At 32.5% G+C, this 18,120-nt stretch overlaps 1 protein-coding gene across 1 annotated transcript; it reads right to left on the minus strand.

The window, feature by feature from the left end:
* Positions 1-2,031: 2,031 nt before the first annotated feature.
* LOC145088483 (ribulose bisphosphate carboxylase/oxygenase activase, chloroplastic-like) lies at positions 2,032-4,309 on the minus strand. Its single transcript, XM_079026844.1, has 6 exons — positions 4,153-4,309; positions 3,702-4,030; positions 3,431-3,622; positions 2,788-3,260; positions 2,411-2,692; positions 2,032-2,294 (listed from the first exon to the last, which is right to left on the minus strand). The coding sequence occupies exons 1-6, from the start codon at positions 4,198-4,200 to the stop codon at positions 2,281-2,283; spliced, it is 1,338 nt and encodes a 445-aa protein (XP_078882970.1). The 5' UTR covers positions 4,201-4,309; the 3' UTR covers positions 2,032-2,280.
* Between the last annotated feature and the right edge of the window lie 13,811 nt (positions 4,310-18,120).

An 18,120-nucleotide genomic window follows, 5' to 3' on the forward strand; every position in this document is an offset into this window, starting at 1 on the left:
GTTAATTTGACGTTGAGTTTTAGTTTTGAGGAAAATGACTTGTAAAGGTAATGAAGTATCAGAATTGTACAAAAAATTTCATTGAACTTCTTTTTTGTACAGATATCGCCAACTAACTATAACGTTTGTACGCGTATGACCATTAAACTTCACATTTGTTCAAAAAATATAATTATATTACCGGTAATAGTATGTCACCAACCACATGGTTGCCGACATGGATATAAACATATACATTATACCATTAAATTTTTTTTGTACACTATAACTTTTTGTGTACACATTTTACCATTAATCTTATATAACTTATTCAAAAAAAAAAATATTATTTCAAAAAATACATATTATTACATAAAAATGAGTTTTCCATCACCTATTATGATTTCTAGATTTTGTAAGGTTTAGTGGGAATGGTTCGCTTTTAACAATGATATTAAACACTCATTTTTTACAACTGCATCTTACATTTATGTTGCTCACACATCGATTGAAACCGATAAGATAGACCAACTTTTTTTCAACCATTCAATTCACTTATCATATGATTATCACATCAGTTTTTATTTCTCTTACTCTCTTCCTTTCTATCTTACAACAAATAGAAACTCGTTTTCGTTTCTTTTCCAACCTAGTTAATTTTTAATTTTAAAATAATACACACTAGTTAAAATCATTCAAATTTATTTAAAAAAAATATATATATATTAGTAACATAAAAAACTAACTAAAAACATAAAAAAATTATTTTTGTGCAAGTCTTTATACATGATTTAAAAATAATCAAAACACACACACACACATAAAGAGAGATGTTATGTAACTCGCAAATCTTGAGGTCGAGGGTTCAAGTCCCATAAAAAATTGGGATATAGATAGATTTAGGAGTAGCTTAGGAGCAGAGTAAATTTGTCGTTCTCAAAAAATGTAACCCGTTGGTGTTCTATGTAGCGATATCCTTATCTTGAAGAAGTAGACCCTAACAATACCGTCCGTTGTCTATCCTACCATCTCAAGGACTCCGTCCATCTTTAGAATTGATGTGGTTCTGGGCCAAACCAAAATGTTCCATACGCATAAAACTAGACTAGTTTCAAAACCGGTGACATAAGGATTAAAATTGTAGTTTACCGCAATCTCTATTAATTAAATTATTTGAAGAGGGTAGGGCTGTTAATCGAGTCAACTCGATCGGGTTAAATGGGTCGGGTTAGTAGAGTTTGCAAAAATAAAAATTTCACCCAAAACCCAACCCTTTTAAGGTGCAGGTTAGTCGGGTTCTGGTTAATTGGGTTACGGGTTAATAGGGTCAGGTTAATCGGGTTAATCAGGTTGAAATGTAAGTCAGACTAATGTTTTTCCATTTGAGCAAATTAGGTAATAGTACAGGTACGGAATACATAAATTGCTAAAAAAAAAGTTCAATTCATTATGTTGTTAGTGTAGGTTACGCATAGAAGGTAAGATGGATTCAATTTGTATCATTTTTATAAATCACTTATTAATATAGGGATTGAAAATGTAAATTTCCAGAAAATGTTGAGTTTATTTTGTTACTTATGATAACCAGTCTTAGGAGGATGAGAAAAAAAATGAAGGGTTTTGTCTTCATGATATGATTTAAGATTTAAATGAAGAGAAATAAAGTCGAAGAATAACAATAGCTACAAAGGGTTGTCCTGTACAAACTGTTAGTTAAACGAATTATTCGGGTTGACACGAAACCCGATTTTTTTTTAAAAAATCAACCATAAACCCGACCCTAACTTCAATTCAGGTTTGTCGGGTTAACCCGATTAGAAATTTTGACCCTTTTAAACCCGACCTAAATTACCTTATTCGGGTTTGGGTCGGATCGGGTTTGAGTTTTTTTGACTCCCCTACCTATAGGCTATAAATATAATTAATAAAACCTCTTTAAGTGTTGGGCTTTGAACCCAAGCCTGGTTTCTAGATCTGTTTGGGCTTAGATTATCTTACACATTTTATCCCGAGCGTCGATTGTTAAAATTTGTGAATTTCATGAAACTCAAATGAAACCCAAGGAACTTACTTTCTACCAACAAACAAAATTTACACAATGACGGTAAAAAAAATCCATGGAAATAGATGTAAAACACATAATATTTGACATCTCACATCCTTAGAAACAAAAATAAACACCTTCCTTCCCTTAAAAAGGCCTTAAAATATATATAAATACTGCCTTCATCAATCATCATCATAGCGTTTCCACCAACCATCGATAATCAGTGCAACCTTCGCACACTCGAATACCGCTTTCTATTCCTTTTTGCCTGCACCAAATAAGTTATCTTTATTTAGAAAACCCAAGATTTTTTTTTGAAATAATTTTGATAAATTCCAAAGTTATTTTATTGAATATTGAAGTCATGAAGTGGCTAAGGCTAACCAAAGAATGATCCGCGATCGATGGCGTCCTTGTTAGCATCTCCCAGAGCCGCAGATGCCAAGTAGGTCTCTGCCAATTGAACTCTCTTGACATTTTCTTGTTCTTGGACAAGCATGTTTCCATACTCCAAGAGCTTCTCGATTGTCATCTTTGGTTGCTCGAATGTCGGGGGTCCTTCCCTCGAGTTCACAAGCTTCTTTCCAATGGTTTCAACTCCAACATCTCCGATCCACTTCCTCACTTCATCATCGTACACTCTTGCCCTCAACGCCCCAAAGAAATCTAATTCATCATGAATAATAAAACAATTAAGATATGTTAGTATACTTAATTAGTATTGAGTAATATTGAGTAGAATACAAGATCATTTTCCTTACCGATGGATTGACCAGGGAAAGTATCGACAAGTTTGACAATGGCCTCGTCGGAGATATTGTCAGTACGGAAGATACCAATGCAGACACCAATTCGGTCTTCTCTAGTCGGAGCCCAGTAGAATTTTTCCATACGACCGTCACGGATGAGCGGAGCATACAGTGTTGAGAAATCGTTTCCGGTGACGATGATGGGGACACGGGGGTTATCCTCCTTGTTGTACATTCCGGGGAGCTGTACGTTGGTGGGGTTATCAGCAATGTTCATGAGGGTGGCGTTCACCATCTGGTTGTTCACTGTGTACTGTGTTGTTCCACCCATTCTACCTGCACCTGCATCCAGATCGTTGATGAACAGGCAACACATTTTTCCCTTCTTGATGATATCCGCCGCCTCACGGTAACGTTGTCTGATTAACTTGGCCGGCTCTCCAGCGTTCCCACTTTCCAATTCTCCGGCACTCATCATGATAGGTCTGACAAAACCAAAACACACCCATCATATCACATCACATCACTACTTCAAAACCGATTTAAGTTCTTGATCAGTATGTATGCACATATATATATAACAAGAGTATGACGATGATTCCTAACCAATAAATTAATCAAAGTTTCTTGAAAAAGATTAATTAATTAAACTTACGTGATTCCCATCTTGGCAAAGACAAGTTCACATTGGAAAGATTTTCCCTGACCTTTTCCTCCCCAGACTCCAAGAATCAGAGGGACCTTGATGTTGGGCAAAGTCATGAAGTTCTTGGTGATGTGAACAACAAGCTTGTCCATGAAAGCAGGCGCGATGTAGAATCCACCCATGTTGTTGTCCAAGTTATATCTATACATACATAAATTTCATAATCAAGAATATCCAATCAACGAATCAGTTTTATGAAAAGCTGAAGGTGATTACGTACGTGCGAAGCCCAGTGCTGATGTACTCATATGAACTCATGACGGCGAAATGGGTTCCGACGTCTTGTGGGGCCTGGAACAGAGAGTCAACCATCCCTTTACCTCTGGTGATGTCTTGTTGATCATCGGACATATCGTATGCGAGACCCCTCCATCTGTCTTTGTCTGTCTGTTGGGTTTCCTCGATCTCTTTATCAGCTGCCAAGATTTTGAATGACGCGAACCTGTTGCTGTTGACGGCGTGTCTTGAGTTCACTATCTTCTTCAAGCTACTACCTAAAAAGGTCGAGCTCGGGACTGCAGCAACACCACTGCTTCCATTCAAGCTCAACTGTCATCATCATAACAATCACAGATTCTAGTTAATAACCCTTTTCAATATCAAGAAAGATACCCCATTTTAAAGCAATTAAGTGATCATATATGAAAGCAAGTAAAGGAGTATAGATATACCGGGGCTCTGTTGACGGCGGCTCCGAAGGTTGTTACGGCGGTGGCCATGGATCTCCGACGAAGATAAGTGTGGAAGTGGAAGTGAGAATGAGTTGGGAGGAAGGTTTTGTGAGTTATTATAGTAGTAACGAGTGACCAAGAATTGTAAGGAGGCTGAGGATTAGCTTTTGAAAGCTTAACGGCCACATAATCAAGATATCGTACCGTGCCACGTGGCATCCAAATATTGCATGTTGGTTTGAAGACCATAGACTTGGATGGGAAGACGGGCTTTTTGAGGTTAACCTTCAATCTTTCTATCACCACTCAATATCTTTGGTCTCATTTAACATTTTAACAATTTCATTCTATCCATATAAAGTTAAAAATAATAATAATAATAATATACATAGGCCTTCGTTTTATGTATTATGTGATAGAATTTAAAGTATACTGTTAATAATTCTAGAGTAGTAGCGAGAATAGGAATTTGGATATAGAGGTACACTCTTCATAATTTTTAGGGTAGTAGCGAGAGGCAGAAATTTGGATATTGAGGTACAAATATAGATTGGAACATCATAAACCAATTCATCATTCTCTCATGATACACTATTAGTATATGAACCACCAAAACGTGTTTGTACATGTGACATAAATAGTTGAATAACTTATTCTTTTCAATAATTTTTTTATATAAGTATATTAAATAAACAATACATATCCTATAAAATTATATGAATAAATATTTAATGATCAATAATCATTAACAAAATCAACTAATTTACCATACAAATCAAACCCTATGTTTATAATTACAATTCAACTAAAGTCCTTAACAATTCTTAATAATAATAGAAAAACGTACCTGAATTGATAATTGTTGATTTTTGAGTCGGCAGCAAAGGCAATTCGTTGTGATGGATTTCAATTGAAACTTGAAAGGAAAACATATGTAACTTATTTCAGTTACATACTCAATGGCCATTAGGAATAATAGAAATTCCGTTACCTACCCAATGGTAAAGCCTAAAAACATAAGCAAACAACGATATGTTAATTACAAAATTTTGTGATATGAGCTTTTCCCTTATGGGCCTTAATAACATCTTCTATCACATTTACCATATATAATATTGTCCGTTTTAAGCCATCCAATATAAACGAATTTCAAAGTTGTCACTCATCCTGACATTGTTCACCCCTATTATCATAGAGTTCTTATAAGATTTGCGGTTAAGGAGGCATCGGCGAGATCAGTTTAAGGATAGGTGACCCCTAGGAAGTTTTCAAATCGGATGGATTAAAAGAGACAATATTGTAGTAAGTGGGTGTTTGGGGTAACTTTTGAAAATAGTTTATTAGCTTTTTAAAAAGCTAATAAGCTAAGGGGGTGTTTGGATTAGCTTATTAAGTTATTTGTATTGGAAATAAGCATTAAGCAATAAGCAAATAAGCAAATGGGAGATGCTTATTAAAATTAACTTATTTAGCTTATTATTAACACAATAAGCTGATTTTTAAGGATTTTATCCAAACACTTAAACTTAGCTTATTGTTGTGGAATAAGCAATAAGCATCATCTTTTTTTCTATCCAAACACCTCTTATGTATTTAAAAAACGCTTTTTAAAACAGTTTTTTGGATTGGGAAAAATAAGGCTTTCAAAAAGCTGAAAAATCTTAGTTTTTTACTCCAGCTTTTTAGTCATTTTACTCCTAAAAAACAGTTTTTCTTATCCAAACACTTTTTAAAAACCGTTTTTCCTAAAAGTCATAAGCTAATAAGCATTTTTCTTAAAAATTACTTTTTATAATAAAAAAAAAAAAACTAACCCAAACACACCCTAAGTGCATTAGGGAGACCCTATCAACGGGGATTGGGGGGGGGGGGGGGGGGGGGGGTTAGGATTTAGATCTCCAATCCCAAATCTACTTGTAGGATGGCTAAGCATTGTCTTATAAGGGTTGTGGATACCTAACTATCACAATGAGTTTTAAAGTCAGTGTTGGTCCTAAGCATTACTTTATACGACCTTAATTTGAATATCTAATTTAGGGACAAGGCATCTGAAATTTCAAGGTCAGACATGTATACATTCCTAAGGACAACAGATCTCATAAAAACTTTGTACTTAAGAAGTTTCAGACGAAAATAGTTTTAGGATGAGTGATCCTAGGAAGTTTTCATGTTGTGTGGCCCAAAAAGTACAATATGTTAAATTGTTTGTCTCCAACATAAGGAAAAAAATGAACAATCAGCACAGTTTAGAAAACAGTACTTAGATACAACATAATATAATAGGTTCATAAAATAAAACTAAATATATAAGGAATAACATTTTAGAGATGAAACAAAACCCCCATCACCATAGTTGTATCGGCCAATGTTTTAGAGTATTATTAGTTTCATGTGACGGTTGATGTCCTACATGTATGGTATTTCTATATGGACATTTACTTTTCAATAAATTTAATGGTTTAACTCGTTATCATGACTAGAAAAATAACACTCTAAGATTGTTACGATTATTCAAAATTTATATCTATACTAGGTGAATGTCCGCGCATTACGTAGAAACACATATATAGTTGAAATCGTTACAATATATGTTCTCTTAAATATAACAATAACGATGTTGTTAAATTTGATATAGTAATTCATGTACTAAGATGATATAATATATTGATTATTTCGAATTATGTGATAATATACATCTATTAAAACTGCATAATCTCAATCGTTTGAATGACCTCTACTTACGGGTTACTCATGAATAAAATTAAATATAATATATATTTTAATATAGTTGTTGTTATTGTTAATTAATTTTCTAAAATTTATTTCTTTAACGTTTTAATTTCTATCATTATAATTATTTAAAATATCAATCATTTTTTTTAATACTAACAATATAATCATTTATATAGTGTTATTTTTAACTATTGTTATTGTAAGTTATTTTAAGCTAGCTATTCGAAAGCTTTTAATGATTATAAAAATATATGTAGGAAATATTTTAGTTAATTTGATATTACAATTTTGTTTTTTCATTTAGCACTACAATTTATCACTTTTAACTATTTACAAAATATTATTTGGGTTTTTTTAAGTTAAACTGAAATTTATGTTTATGTTGCCCTGTAATGTTATATTTAAAATTAACAACTTAAGTATTTTATCAAAACTGTTCCAAAGTTGTAGCTTTAAAATGATAATGCTTACATACAATAACATATTAAAACTAATAAATTAAGTATAATTTGTTAAAAGTTAAAGACATAACTTTATAAGTAGAAGTAAAAATATTATTTTAATATTGAAATTTAGTTTATATATGATTACACTTTAAGTTAAACATAACTTATAATCATTATTAAAAAGAAACTGAAAAGTTATGGGAGTTTCAAATGAAGGTAGTGAAAGAAAAAATGTTTCATTTATAGTATACTAGGCGAATGCACGCATGTTGCACAGAAAGACCTATATAGTTGAAATCTTTACAAATATATGTTTTTTTAAATATAACAATAACGTTGTTGTTAAATTTGATATAATAATTTGTATACTAAATTGATATAATATATTGATTATTTTGAATTATATGATAATATATACATTTATTACAAATGCATAATCTCAATCGTTTAAATGACTTCTACCTGCAAGTTACTAATTAATAAAATTAAATATAATATATAGTTTAACGTTATTTATAATTGTTGTTATTGTTAATTTTAAAATTTATTTGTTTAACATTTGAATTTCTATCATTATAATTATTTAAAACATCAAACAATGTTTTTTGATTTTAAAGGTAACAATCTAATCATTTATATAGACTTATTTTTAACTATTGTTATTATAAGTTATTTTAAATTACTTATTTGAAAACTTTTAACGATTATAAAAATATCTTTAGGAAATATTTTAGTTAAACTGATATTACAATTTATATTTTTGCATTTAGCACTACAATTTATCACTTTTAATTATTCAAAAAATATTCAGTGGGTTTTTTAAGTGGAACTGAAATTTATAGTTAAGTTGACACTGTAATGTTATATTTAAATTAACAATTTAAGTATTTTGTCCAAACTGTTCAAAAATTGTAGCTTTAAACTGATAATGGTTTACGTACACCAACATATTAAATTTAATAAATTGAATATCATATGTTCAAAGTTAAAGTCATAACTTTATAAGTAGAAGTAAAGATATTATTTTAATATTGAAATTTAGTTTATTTATGGTTATATTTTAGGTTTGATATTTATTTAACCTTATTAACCAAATTATAATCATTATTAGAAATTTACTACAATTTATCACTTTTAACTATTTACAAAATATTATTTGGGATGTTTAAGATAAGCTAAAATTTATATTTAAGTTGACCCTGTAATATTATATTTAAATTAATAATTTAAGTATTTTCTACAAATTGCTCAAAAGTTATATAGCTTTAAAATGATATTGGTTTACATCCAACAATATATTAAAATTAATAAATTAAGTATAATATGTTAAAAGTTAAAAAAACATAACTTTATATGTAGAAGTAAATATATTTTTTAATATTGAAATTTAGTTTATATATGATTACACTTTAGTTTTGATATTTTTTTATCCTTATTAACCAAGTTATAATCATTATTAGAAAGAAAGTGAAAAGTCATGGGAGTTTCAAATGAATGTGGTGAAAGAAAAAATGTTTCTTTTATAATATAGTACTAGGCGAATGCCCGCGCGTTGCGCAAAAACACCTATATAGTTGAAATGTTTACAAATATATGTTTTTTAAATATAACAATAACATTGTTTTTAAATTTGATATAATAATTCGTATATTAAATTGATATAATATATTAATTATTTTTAATTATATGATAATATATACATCTGTTATAAGTGCATAATCCTAACCGTTTGAATGACTTCTACCCGCGAGTTACTCATGAATAAAATTAAATATAATATATGGTTTAATGTTATTTATAGCTGTTGTTATTGTTAATTAATTTTTTAAAATTTATTTGCTTAACGTTTTAATTTCTATCATTATAATTATTTAAAATATCAAACATTGTTTTTCGATTTAAAAGGTAACAATATAATCATTTATATACAATTATTTTTAACTATTGTTATTGTAAGTTATTTTAAGCTATATGAAAACTTTTAACGATTATACAAATATTTTAGTTATATTGAGATTATAATTTAATTTTTGCATTTAGCACTACAATTTATCACTTTTAATTATTCACAAAATATTCATTGGGTTTTTTAAGTATAACTGAAATTTATATTTAAATTGACACTGTAATGATATATATTTAAATTAACAATTTAAGTATTTCGTACAAACTGTTCAAAAGTTATAGCCTTAAATTGATAATGATTTATATACAACAACATATTAAATTTAATAAATTAAGTATAATATGTTAAAAGTTAAAGACATAACTTTATAAGTAGAAGTAAATATATTATTTTAATATTGATATTTAGTTTATTTATGATTACACTTTAGGTTTGATATTTATTTAACCTTATTAACCAACTTATAATCATTATTAGAAATACACTATAGTTTATCACTTTTAACTATTCACAAAATATTATTTTGGTTGTTTAAGTTAAACTAAAATTTATATTTAAGTTGATCATGTAATGTTATATTTAAATTTATAATTGAAGTATTTTATACAAATTGTTCAAAAATTATAGCTTTAAAATGATAATGGTTTACATCCAACAATATATTAAAACTAACAAATTAAGTATAATATGTTAAAAGTTAAAAAAAATAACTTTATAAGTAGAAGTAAAGATATTCTTTTAATATTAAAATTTAGTTTATATATGATTACACTTTAGGTTTTATATTTATTTAATCTTATTAACCAACTTATAATCATTATTAGAAAGAAATTGAAAAATCATGGGAGTTTCAAATGAATGTGGTGAAAGAAAAAATACATGGGAGTTTCATTCGGGTGAAAGAAAAAAAATGTTTACTTTATAATATAGTATGATATGATATGATATGATACGAAGCGAATATTCGCGCATTGCACGGAATAAAATTGTATAGTTAACCTTTTAGTAATCATATGTCATTAAAAATATTTTTGTCATTTATATTAACTAAAAAATAATTATTATTGCATTTAGACATTTAGTTAATGTAACAATATAATCAATTTGAACAATAGATAATATAACACTTACAAAAATCAAATCATTTAATGGTATCTACTCACACTTTACGTGTGTATAAAATTAATTATATTTCTTATCTATTTTTATTAACTAATTTAATGACTTATTAACTTTAAAGAAAAATTGGCGACATTTTAATTTCATCATCATGATGATTATTTAAATTGTCAATTATTGTTTGTGATGTAACATAATTTAATTTATAACTTTATTTTATTTTAACTATTATTATTATAAATTAATTTAAAAAAAAAAACTTAACTAAATTTCAATTATTATAAATAATAGTTTTTGGAGATCTTTTAGTTAAGTTTACTTTTAGATTTATGTTCTTTTACGTTTATTGTATTTAATATTTTTTTTTTAACTCTTGTAAAAAATATACATTGAGTTTTTTTAAAAACTTTATTTGATATTTTACTTTAGGTTTTAAATTGTACAATATATTTTTAATTTTGTTTGATAAATTAATTTAGGTTATGCATTTAACAATATATTGAAGTTATTGATAATTCAAGAAGTCTTCCATTTATGATAATATTAATAATTAATAACATATTTGAGTTAGAAGGTATATTATAGGGAAATATGAAAAGTTGGTAGTTTCAAATTGATGTGGTGAAAGGAAAAATGCTTCCTTTATAAGTTTAGTATGATATGTTAAAAGTGTTGGATTAGTGTCTAAACTCGTAACTATATTTGGTATGTACTTGACCCGGTTGTGCATGGTCCTTTTGGGTTGCCTTCACCAAAGCAACTTGATAGGGTAATTTGATGAGAAAGAGAGAGAGAGGATAATATGATTTATTAATATATTATAAGAATAATATATTAAAGGAGAAATCATATTTATTTAGTTAGTATTAGTCATAAATTAATTAGGAATTAATTTGGTGGCTAAAGGAGATTAATTAAATAATGGGGCATAAACTGTCAAATGTGTGATAGTTGTGTTTTGGGCTGGGAAACCTAATGGGTTAAGGGGGAACGAAATTATGATGAAGGATCATCATATTTTCATCTAAGGCCTTATTCCAAAAGGTTCCTTGGGTTGTTTGGTGACTAAGTTGTCCATTAGAGTTTAGACTGAAACCCTAGCAGCCTACAGTATAAATAAGGCCCCTAGCCTTCAATTTTCGGCCACTTGATTCCAAGAGAAACCCTAGGGCCGAAAATTAGCATCCTCCCTCCTCTCTCAAAGTTGCCTTCTTTCTTGTGGTGTTTGTAAGCCATTAGAGGAGTTACACTTGTGACTCTAAGCTCAAGAAAAGAATATTCAAGCTGCTATTTGAAGAGGTAAACATCTAGATCTGATGTAATTAGCTAATTTCGAAATTATGTATGCTAGATTAGGGTTTGCAAGTCTTGGATTCATTGCATGTTCAATAGAGAAACCTAGATCCAAGTATTAGGGTTTGTATGAGCACATAAGATTGTTTTTATACATAAAAAAACCATTAGTGGTATTAGAGCTTGATTGGTTTCAATTGTATTTGATGCTATCATATTCGTTCATTGCTTGATTTGGAAATCGTTTTTGAAAAATCAAAAACTCACGACGTGACTCTCTGTTATTCACGATGTGAGTCTAGTCTGTGAGACAGACTCGACGAGTACAGTTTGCTACTCGACGAGTCTGTGGATCAGATGGCTCGAAATTCAGTTTTTTTGGCTATTTTTGTGTTTGGATAACTACCAAAATTGTTTTTGAATTATAAAATCCGAATTTTATACATTCGCTATGATTATCCTTACCAAATTAAAAGATAATTACCATATATTTAAATATTAAATTAATTATGTGATAATATTTGATTATTTAATTTATTTGATGAATTATCTTGTAAATAAAATTGGATTAAGTCAAATATAGATAATCATAAAGTTAATTGTTTAATTTATATTATTTGTTATTTGATCCCTTGTGTTTTGAAAAGTTCAAAACTTGTCCTCAAGTATTGAAATTTAAATTTTATGATTAAAAGTTTAATTTTGAATGATTTAAATTTCAAACCCTTAGAATTTTACAAGTTTAAAATTCAACTCTATATTATTATATTATTACAAGATTAATTAATATATTTGTATAAGAATAAGTTAGTCTTATCGCTAGTAGGCATCATTCACGAAGTCAGTCTATAAGGTGGGTATAAGGTTGCTGCCTATAAAATGACGCTTAATGGGTGTACACTCACACCCACCGTTTGCTTGACTGGTGGAGGGTCGTTATCCGAACAGATTGGATAAGGCACTTAATTCCTCATTATAAGTATAATAAATTTACAAAGCAACTATAATGTTTTTCAAATTCCCAATCTTAGTTACTTTAGGGTAAAATGTGAAAATGATGTTATTCCATGGAATTACACTTTGCACCCTTGTCAATCATTAGTGGAGCGTGCGTGGTTAACCGACACACTAATTTGGGATTGACATCGGTGGCGAAGGGTGGCTCGATGTTTGTCATAGATCAATGGAGCGTGTGTGGTTTACCGACACATTGATTGGGTGATAGAGACATTGGGTGCACCATGTTGATTCGCATGGTTATTCACGACTTGTTTGCGATCCTCGGTATCCCAGTCGCAAATTTGAAGTGCATATCGAGATTTAAACATACCATTGAAAAGTTCAATGAATCTCAAAGATCTAGGAGTTTTCAAATACATTTAAAACTAAATTTCCTTTCGTTTTTCATGGTGGAAATTAGTGAATCGTCATTCACTTACCTTCAATATTATTTGCATTTAGATTACAGTATCCCTTTTCTAAGTTGTAAATAATGTTGTTGGATCCTAGCCCTAATTTTTCATTTGGGTGTTTAATTGGGGATTCTTTCTAATCAAACTTGTCCTTTTCTATTTTTAGATGTCGAACGCAAACAACACTCCTGCAGCTACTGGTGGATTCTCACTCATGAATTTGTGTGGGAAAGTGATCTTTAATGGCAACAACTTCAACGAGTGGATCCGAAACATTCGAATGATCACTCGATACGAGGACAGAGAGTATGTCCTTGACGAGAAGCTTGAAAAGATCAATCTAGAAACTGCCACTGCTGAAGAAATTGTTGCCTTTGAGGCTCATGAACGTGATGCAACGAAGGTTCATTACATCATGCTCGCGACTATGAATGCTGAACTCCAGAAGTCCTATGAGGACATGTATCCATTCGAGATGCATCAAGATTTAATGGATAGGTATCACCAAAGCGCGAGGCAAGAGCATTATGAGATCATCACTAACATGATCACCGCTAAGATGGGGAGCGGAGAATCCTTGACCTCGCATCTGCAGAAGATGCAGAGGTATGTTGATCGTCTTCTAAAGTTGAATGTTAACTTTGATGAGGATTTGGCTATCAATATCATTCTCCACTCCTTGCCTCCATGCTACAACCAGTTCAGAATGACCTACCACATGAACAAAGAGGTCACCTTGAGCAAGCTTCAAGGGTTGTTGAGAACTGTTGAGTGCAACCTAAAGGATAAATCTATTGCATCAACTCCTACTGATTTGGCCCCTGTGTTGGCAATAGGGCAAGGAAGAGGTAAGAAGTGGAAGGCTCCGTCTAAGAGCCACCAAAAGGGAAAGTCCCAAGATGGTTCCTCTTCTAGCAGAACCAAAGCAGGTCCTGGTAAACCCTCCTCTGACCCTAAACAAGCAGAGTGTTTTTATTGCCACGAGAAGGGCCACTGGAAATGAAGGTGCCCCAAATATCTGCAGGACATTAGAGATGGGAAGATAAAGCCCACCTATGCAGGTATGTATTCTATTAAATCTACCAACTCATCACTTGCTACTTCATGGGTTCTTGATACAGGATGTGGTTTCCACATTTGTTCTGATTTGCAGGGCCTAAGAAGAAGTAAGGAGGTGGAACATGGGAAGATAAACTTGATTATGGGAAACGGAAGATCATCGCCTGTGACCAAAGTCGGAGTTTATTCTTTAGTGTTGAGTAATGGGTTAGTATTAGATTTAAATAATTGTTGCTATTCGCCAGATATGGCAAGAAACATCATTTCTTTTCATGGATTATATAGACAAGGTTTCAGATACTCATTTGAAAATAGTAATGGTTCTATTAATGTTTATTTGAATGGTGTTTTTTTTTCAATGCATTTCCTTGTAATGGAATATATGAATCTGTGTTGGTTGTAGACAATTTAGGAAATGATGTGTTGAATGTTGATTTGTCTAATAGTTTATACAAATCATGCTTGTGGCATTGTCGCCTTGGCCATGTGAACAAGAAACGCATAGCCCAACTCCAAAAGGATGGAGTGTTGGAGTCATTCGACCTTAGGGACGATGACGTGTGTGAATCTTGTTTTCTTGGGAAGATGATCAAGTCACCCTTTACTGACACTTGTGATAGGGGTGAGGGTCTATTGGATCTCATACACATTGATGTGTGTAGGCCCTTTAGATCCACCACAAAGGATGCTTGCCATTTCTACGTGACTTTTACGGATGATTATAGCAGATATGGATATATCTACTTAATCAACCAAAAAATCAGAAACCTTTGAAAAGTTCAAAGAGTTTAAGAATGAAGTGGAAAATCAACTGGGCAGGAAAATCAAGATGCTTTGGTCAGACCGAGGAGGAGATTACCTAAGTCTTGAGTTTCACGACTATATAAAGGAATGCGGAATCGTTTCGCAATTGACGCCTCCGAGAATGCCACAATTGAATGGTGTGGCTGAGAGACGTAATCGGACCTTGTTGGACATGGTTCGTTCTATGATGAGTCGGGCTTCGTTACCAATAGCTTTTTGGGGGTATGCCTTAGAGACGGTCGCCCATATCCTTAATTTAGTTCCCACCAAGAAGGTTACCAAAACACCTCACGAAATGTGGACAGGGAAAGCTCCCTCATTCGCACATATCAAGTTTTGGGGTTGCGAGGCTTTCATAAGACGAGAAACTCACGACAAGCTCGAACCTCGTAGTGAGAAGTGTTACAAAAGTCCTTTGGCTATCTCTTCTACATATCGAGTGACAATGTTGTCTTCGTTGTGAGGAGAGGGGTTTTCCGAGAAAGAGCACTCATAAGCCAAGAAGACAGTGGGAGGAAAATTGATCTTGAAGAGATTCAAGAACAAAGCGATGAAGGAACCTCTAATACTGGCAATCAACCTGAGGAGGAAACTCATGTTGAACCTGTTGACGAGTCCTTACCTCTTAGATGTTCCAGTAGGGCTAGTGTTCCACCCTAGTTATATGGATTCCATATTACTACTGAAGGGGATACATTTATTAGTGATAGTACACTAGTAAACTTGGATGAACCTAGCAGCTACAAGGAAGCCATGGCAGGCCCAGAGTTTGCTAAATGGAAGGAGGCAATGGACAGCGAGATTCAATCCATGTACGACAGCCAAGTTTGGAATTTGGTTGATAATGTGCCGAGTCGTAAGACAGTCGGGTGCAAATGGATCTTCAAGAAGAAGACAGACATGGATGGGAATGTGCACACTTATAAAGCACGATTGGTTGCGAAGGGCTTTACTCAAACTCCTGGAGTTGACTATGATGAGACCTTCTCACCGGTTGCTAAGATAAAGTATATTAGGGTGATGCTCGCAACAGTTGTGTTTCATGATTATGAAATATGGCAGATGGACGTGAAAACCGCTTTTCTTAATGGAAAGTTGGTTGAGGATGTTTACATGAATCAGCCAGAGGGTTTTGTCGATGCGAAGCATCCAAATAGAGTGTGTAAGGTTGAGAAATCCATTTATGGAATAAGGCAAGCGTCTCGCAGATGGAATCTTTATTTTGACGAGAAGGTCAAAGAGTTTGGCTTTCTGCAAAGCGAAGATGAGTCATGTGTGTATGTCAAGGCCAGTGGGAGTTTAGTAAGCTTCCTCGTATTGTATGTCGATGACATACTGCTCATAGGAAACGACGTCCCGACCTTACAGGAGGTCAAGTCCTGGCTTGGGAAGTGTATCTCTATGAAGGACCTCGGAGAGGCTGCATATATACTGGGAATAAGGATAGTAAGAAACAGAAGTAAAATACTGATAGGACTCAGTAAGGATACATACTTGGATAAGGATAAGGTACTAAAGCGTTTTAGTATGGAAAATTCCAAGAAAGGGGAGTTGCCAATCCAAAGTAATACCAAGTTGAGTAAGACTCAATGCCTGAGTACAGAGGCAGAAATAGTTGATATGAGCCGAGTACCTTACACTTCTGCAGTTGGCTCTATCATGTACGCTATGACTTGTACTCGCCCTGATGTGGCCTTCGCTTTGAGCATGGTCAGCAAATATCAAGGGAGCCCTGGTAAAGCGCATTGGATTGTTGTCAAGAATATTCTTAAGTACCTTCGGAGGACCAAGGAATGGTTTCTAGTCCTCGGTGGGAGTGATGACTTGAGGGTACGAGGGTACAGTGATGCTAGTTTCCAGACGGATCGGGATAATTACCATTCGCATTCAGGTTGGGTCTTTACCCTTAACGGAGGAGCAGTAACTTGGAAAAGTTCCAAGCAGGAGACTGTGGCTGATTCAACGTGTGAATCAGAGTACATTGCAGCAAGTGAAGTGTCGAAAGAGGCAATATGCTTGAAGAACTTCATTGAAGACCTTGGAGTTGTGCCATCCATAAAGGAGCCCATGGAGATTTTCTATGATAATGAAGGAGCGGTTGCCTTAACCAAGGAACCAAGGGATCACGGCAGATCCAGACATATCGACAGAAAATACCATTTCATTAGACATCGGGTAGAAGAGGGACTTCTCGTAGTGAAGATGGTATCGTCAAAAGATAACCCAACAGATCCCCTTACGAAGGGACTGAGTAGGGTTAAGCACTTGCAGCACGCTAGGAGCATTGGGCTGAAGGACGATAAGTTTAGATTAGATAGGAAACGTGTAATGGATAAATTTGTACTTGACATTTGATGAATAAATAAAGGTGTGTTATTTATAAGTAAAGATACTATCTTGTGTTGATTATTTATCTATTGTTTCAATTTTGCATGTTTTGACTTCGTGAATGATAAGATTATTCAAACAGTCCACAGTCGCTCATATGTTGGAAGTAGATATGAAAGAAGACTATCATGAATTTGTTTGAAGATTGTCTAAAAGGTTTTGGACATGGCAAAGGTTTGCTGCAAAGTTCAAGAGTGCTTATGAATTATGATTTGAGCATTGGAATAAACCCGCGCTTGCTTGTATCACTTCATGGAATTTATCACGAGTGATCGCAAGACGATAATCTCATATAATCTTTAAACCTAGAGATATGGTTATTTTCTATTGGTTAGTTGTTCATTGACAATACATAAACGCATCAGTAACTTGATGTTATAAAACACATTGTTGTGTATGATTTAGCCAGTGAATAATAAAAGCATATAAGTCGAAGTTTGTCTGTTCCTTTTATTCTAAGAGGATAAAAATGATGTCTGGCCACTTGATGATTTGGTTTGACTTATGTGTCGGGCCCGGTCAGGACAAAGTTGATGTGTTCAACTAAGTTCTATGTCAAACAAATCAGAGATCGAGGAACAATATGCTGAACAATAAGTATGACTATGTTCCATGTGATTGTCAGCATGATATCTAGAATAGAGGATTAAATGATCCCTTATTTAAAGGACAAGATTTTGATTAGAGTTGACAGCAGCGTATAAGAGCTACGATTGCTAAACCGGATTTTGAAGTCGTATGCGAGATATATTTATTACACTTATCCAAGTGAGAGACTGTTGGATTAGTGTCTAAGCCCGTAACTATA

Source organism: Lactuca serriola, chromosome 2 (genome assembly GCF_051521515.1).
Source record: "Lactuca serriola cultivar US96UC23 chromosome 2, Lser_US96UC23_V15, whole genome shotgun sequence".
Taxonomy (NCBI): Eukaryota; Viridiplantae; Streptophyta; class Magnoliopsida; order Asterales; family Asteraceae; genus Lactuca; species Lactuca serriola.

Excerpts from the sequence above, each read along its gene's own strand:
- LOC145088483 (XM_079026844.1), bottom strand. The coding sequence starts at position 4,200 with ATGGCCACCGCCGTAACAACCTTCGGAGCCGCCGTCAACAGAGCCCCG. Across the intron at positions 3,261-3,430 it reads TTTGCCAAGATGGGAATCAC|ACCTATCATGATGAGTGCCG; the intron begins GTAAGTTTAATT and ends TGGTTTTGTCAG. Across the intron at positions 2,693-2,787 it reads TTTCCCTGGTCAATCCATCG|ATTTCTTTGGGGCGTTGAGG; the intron begins GTAAGGAAAATG and ends ATGATGAATTAG.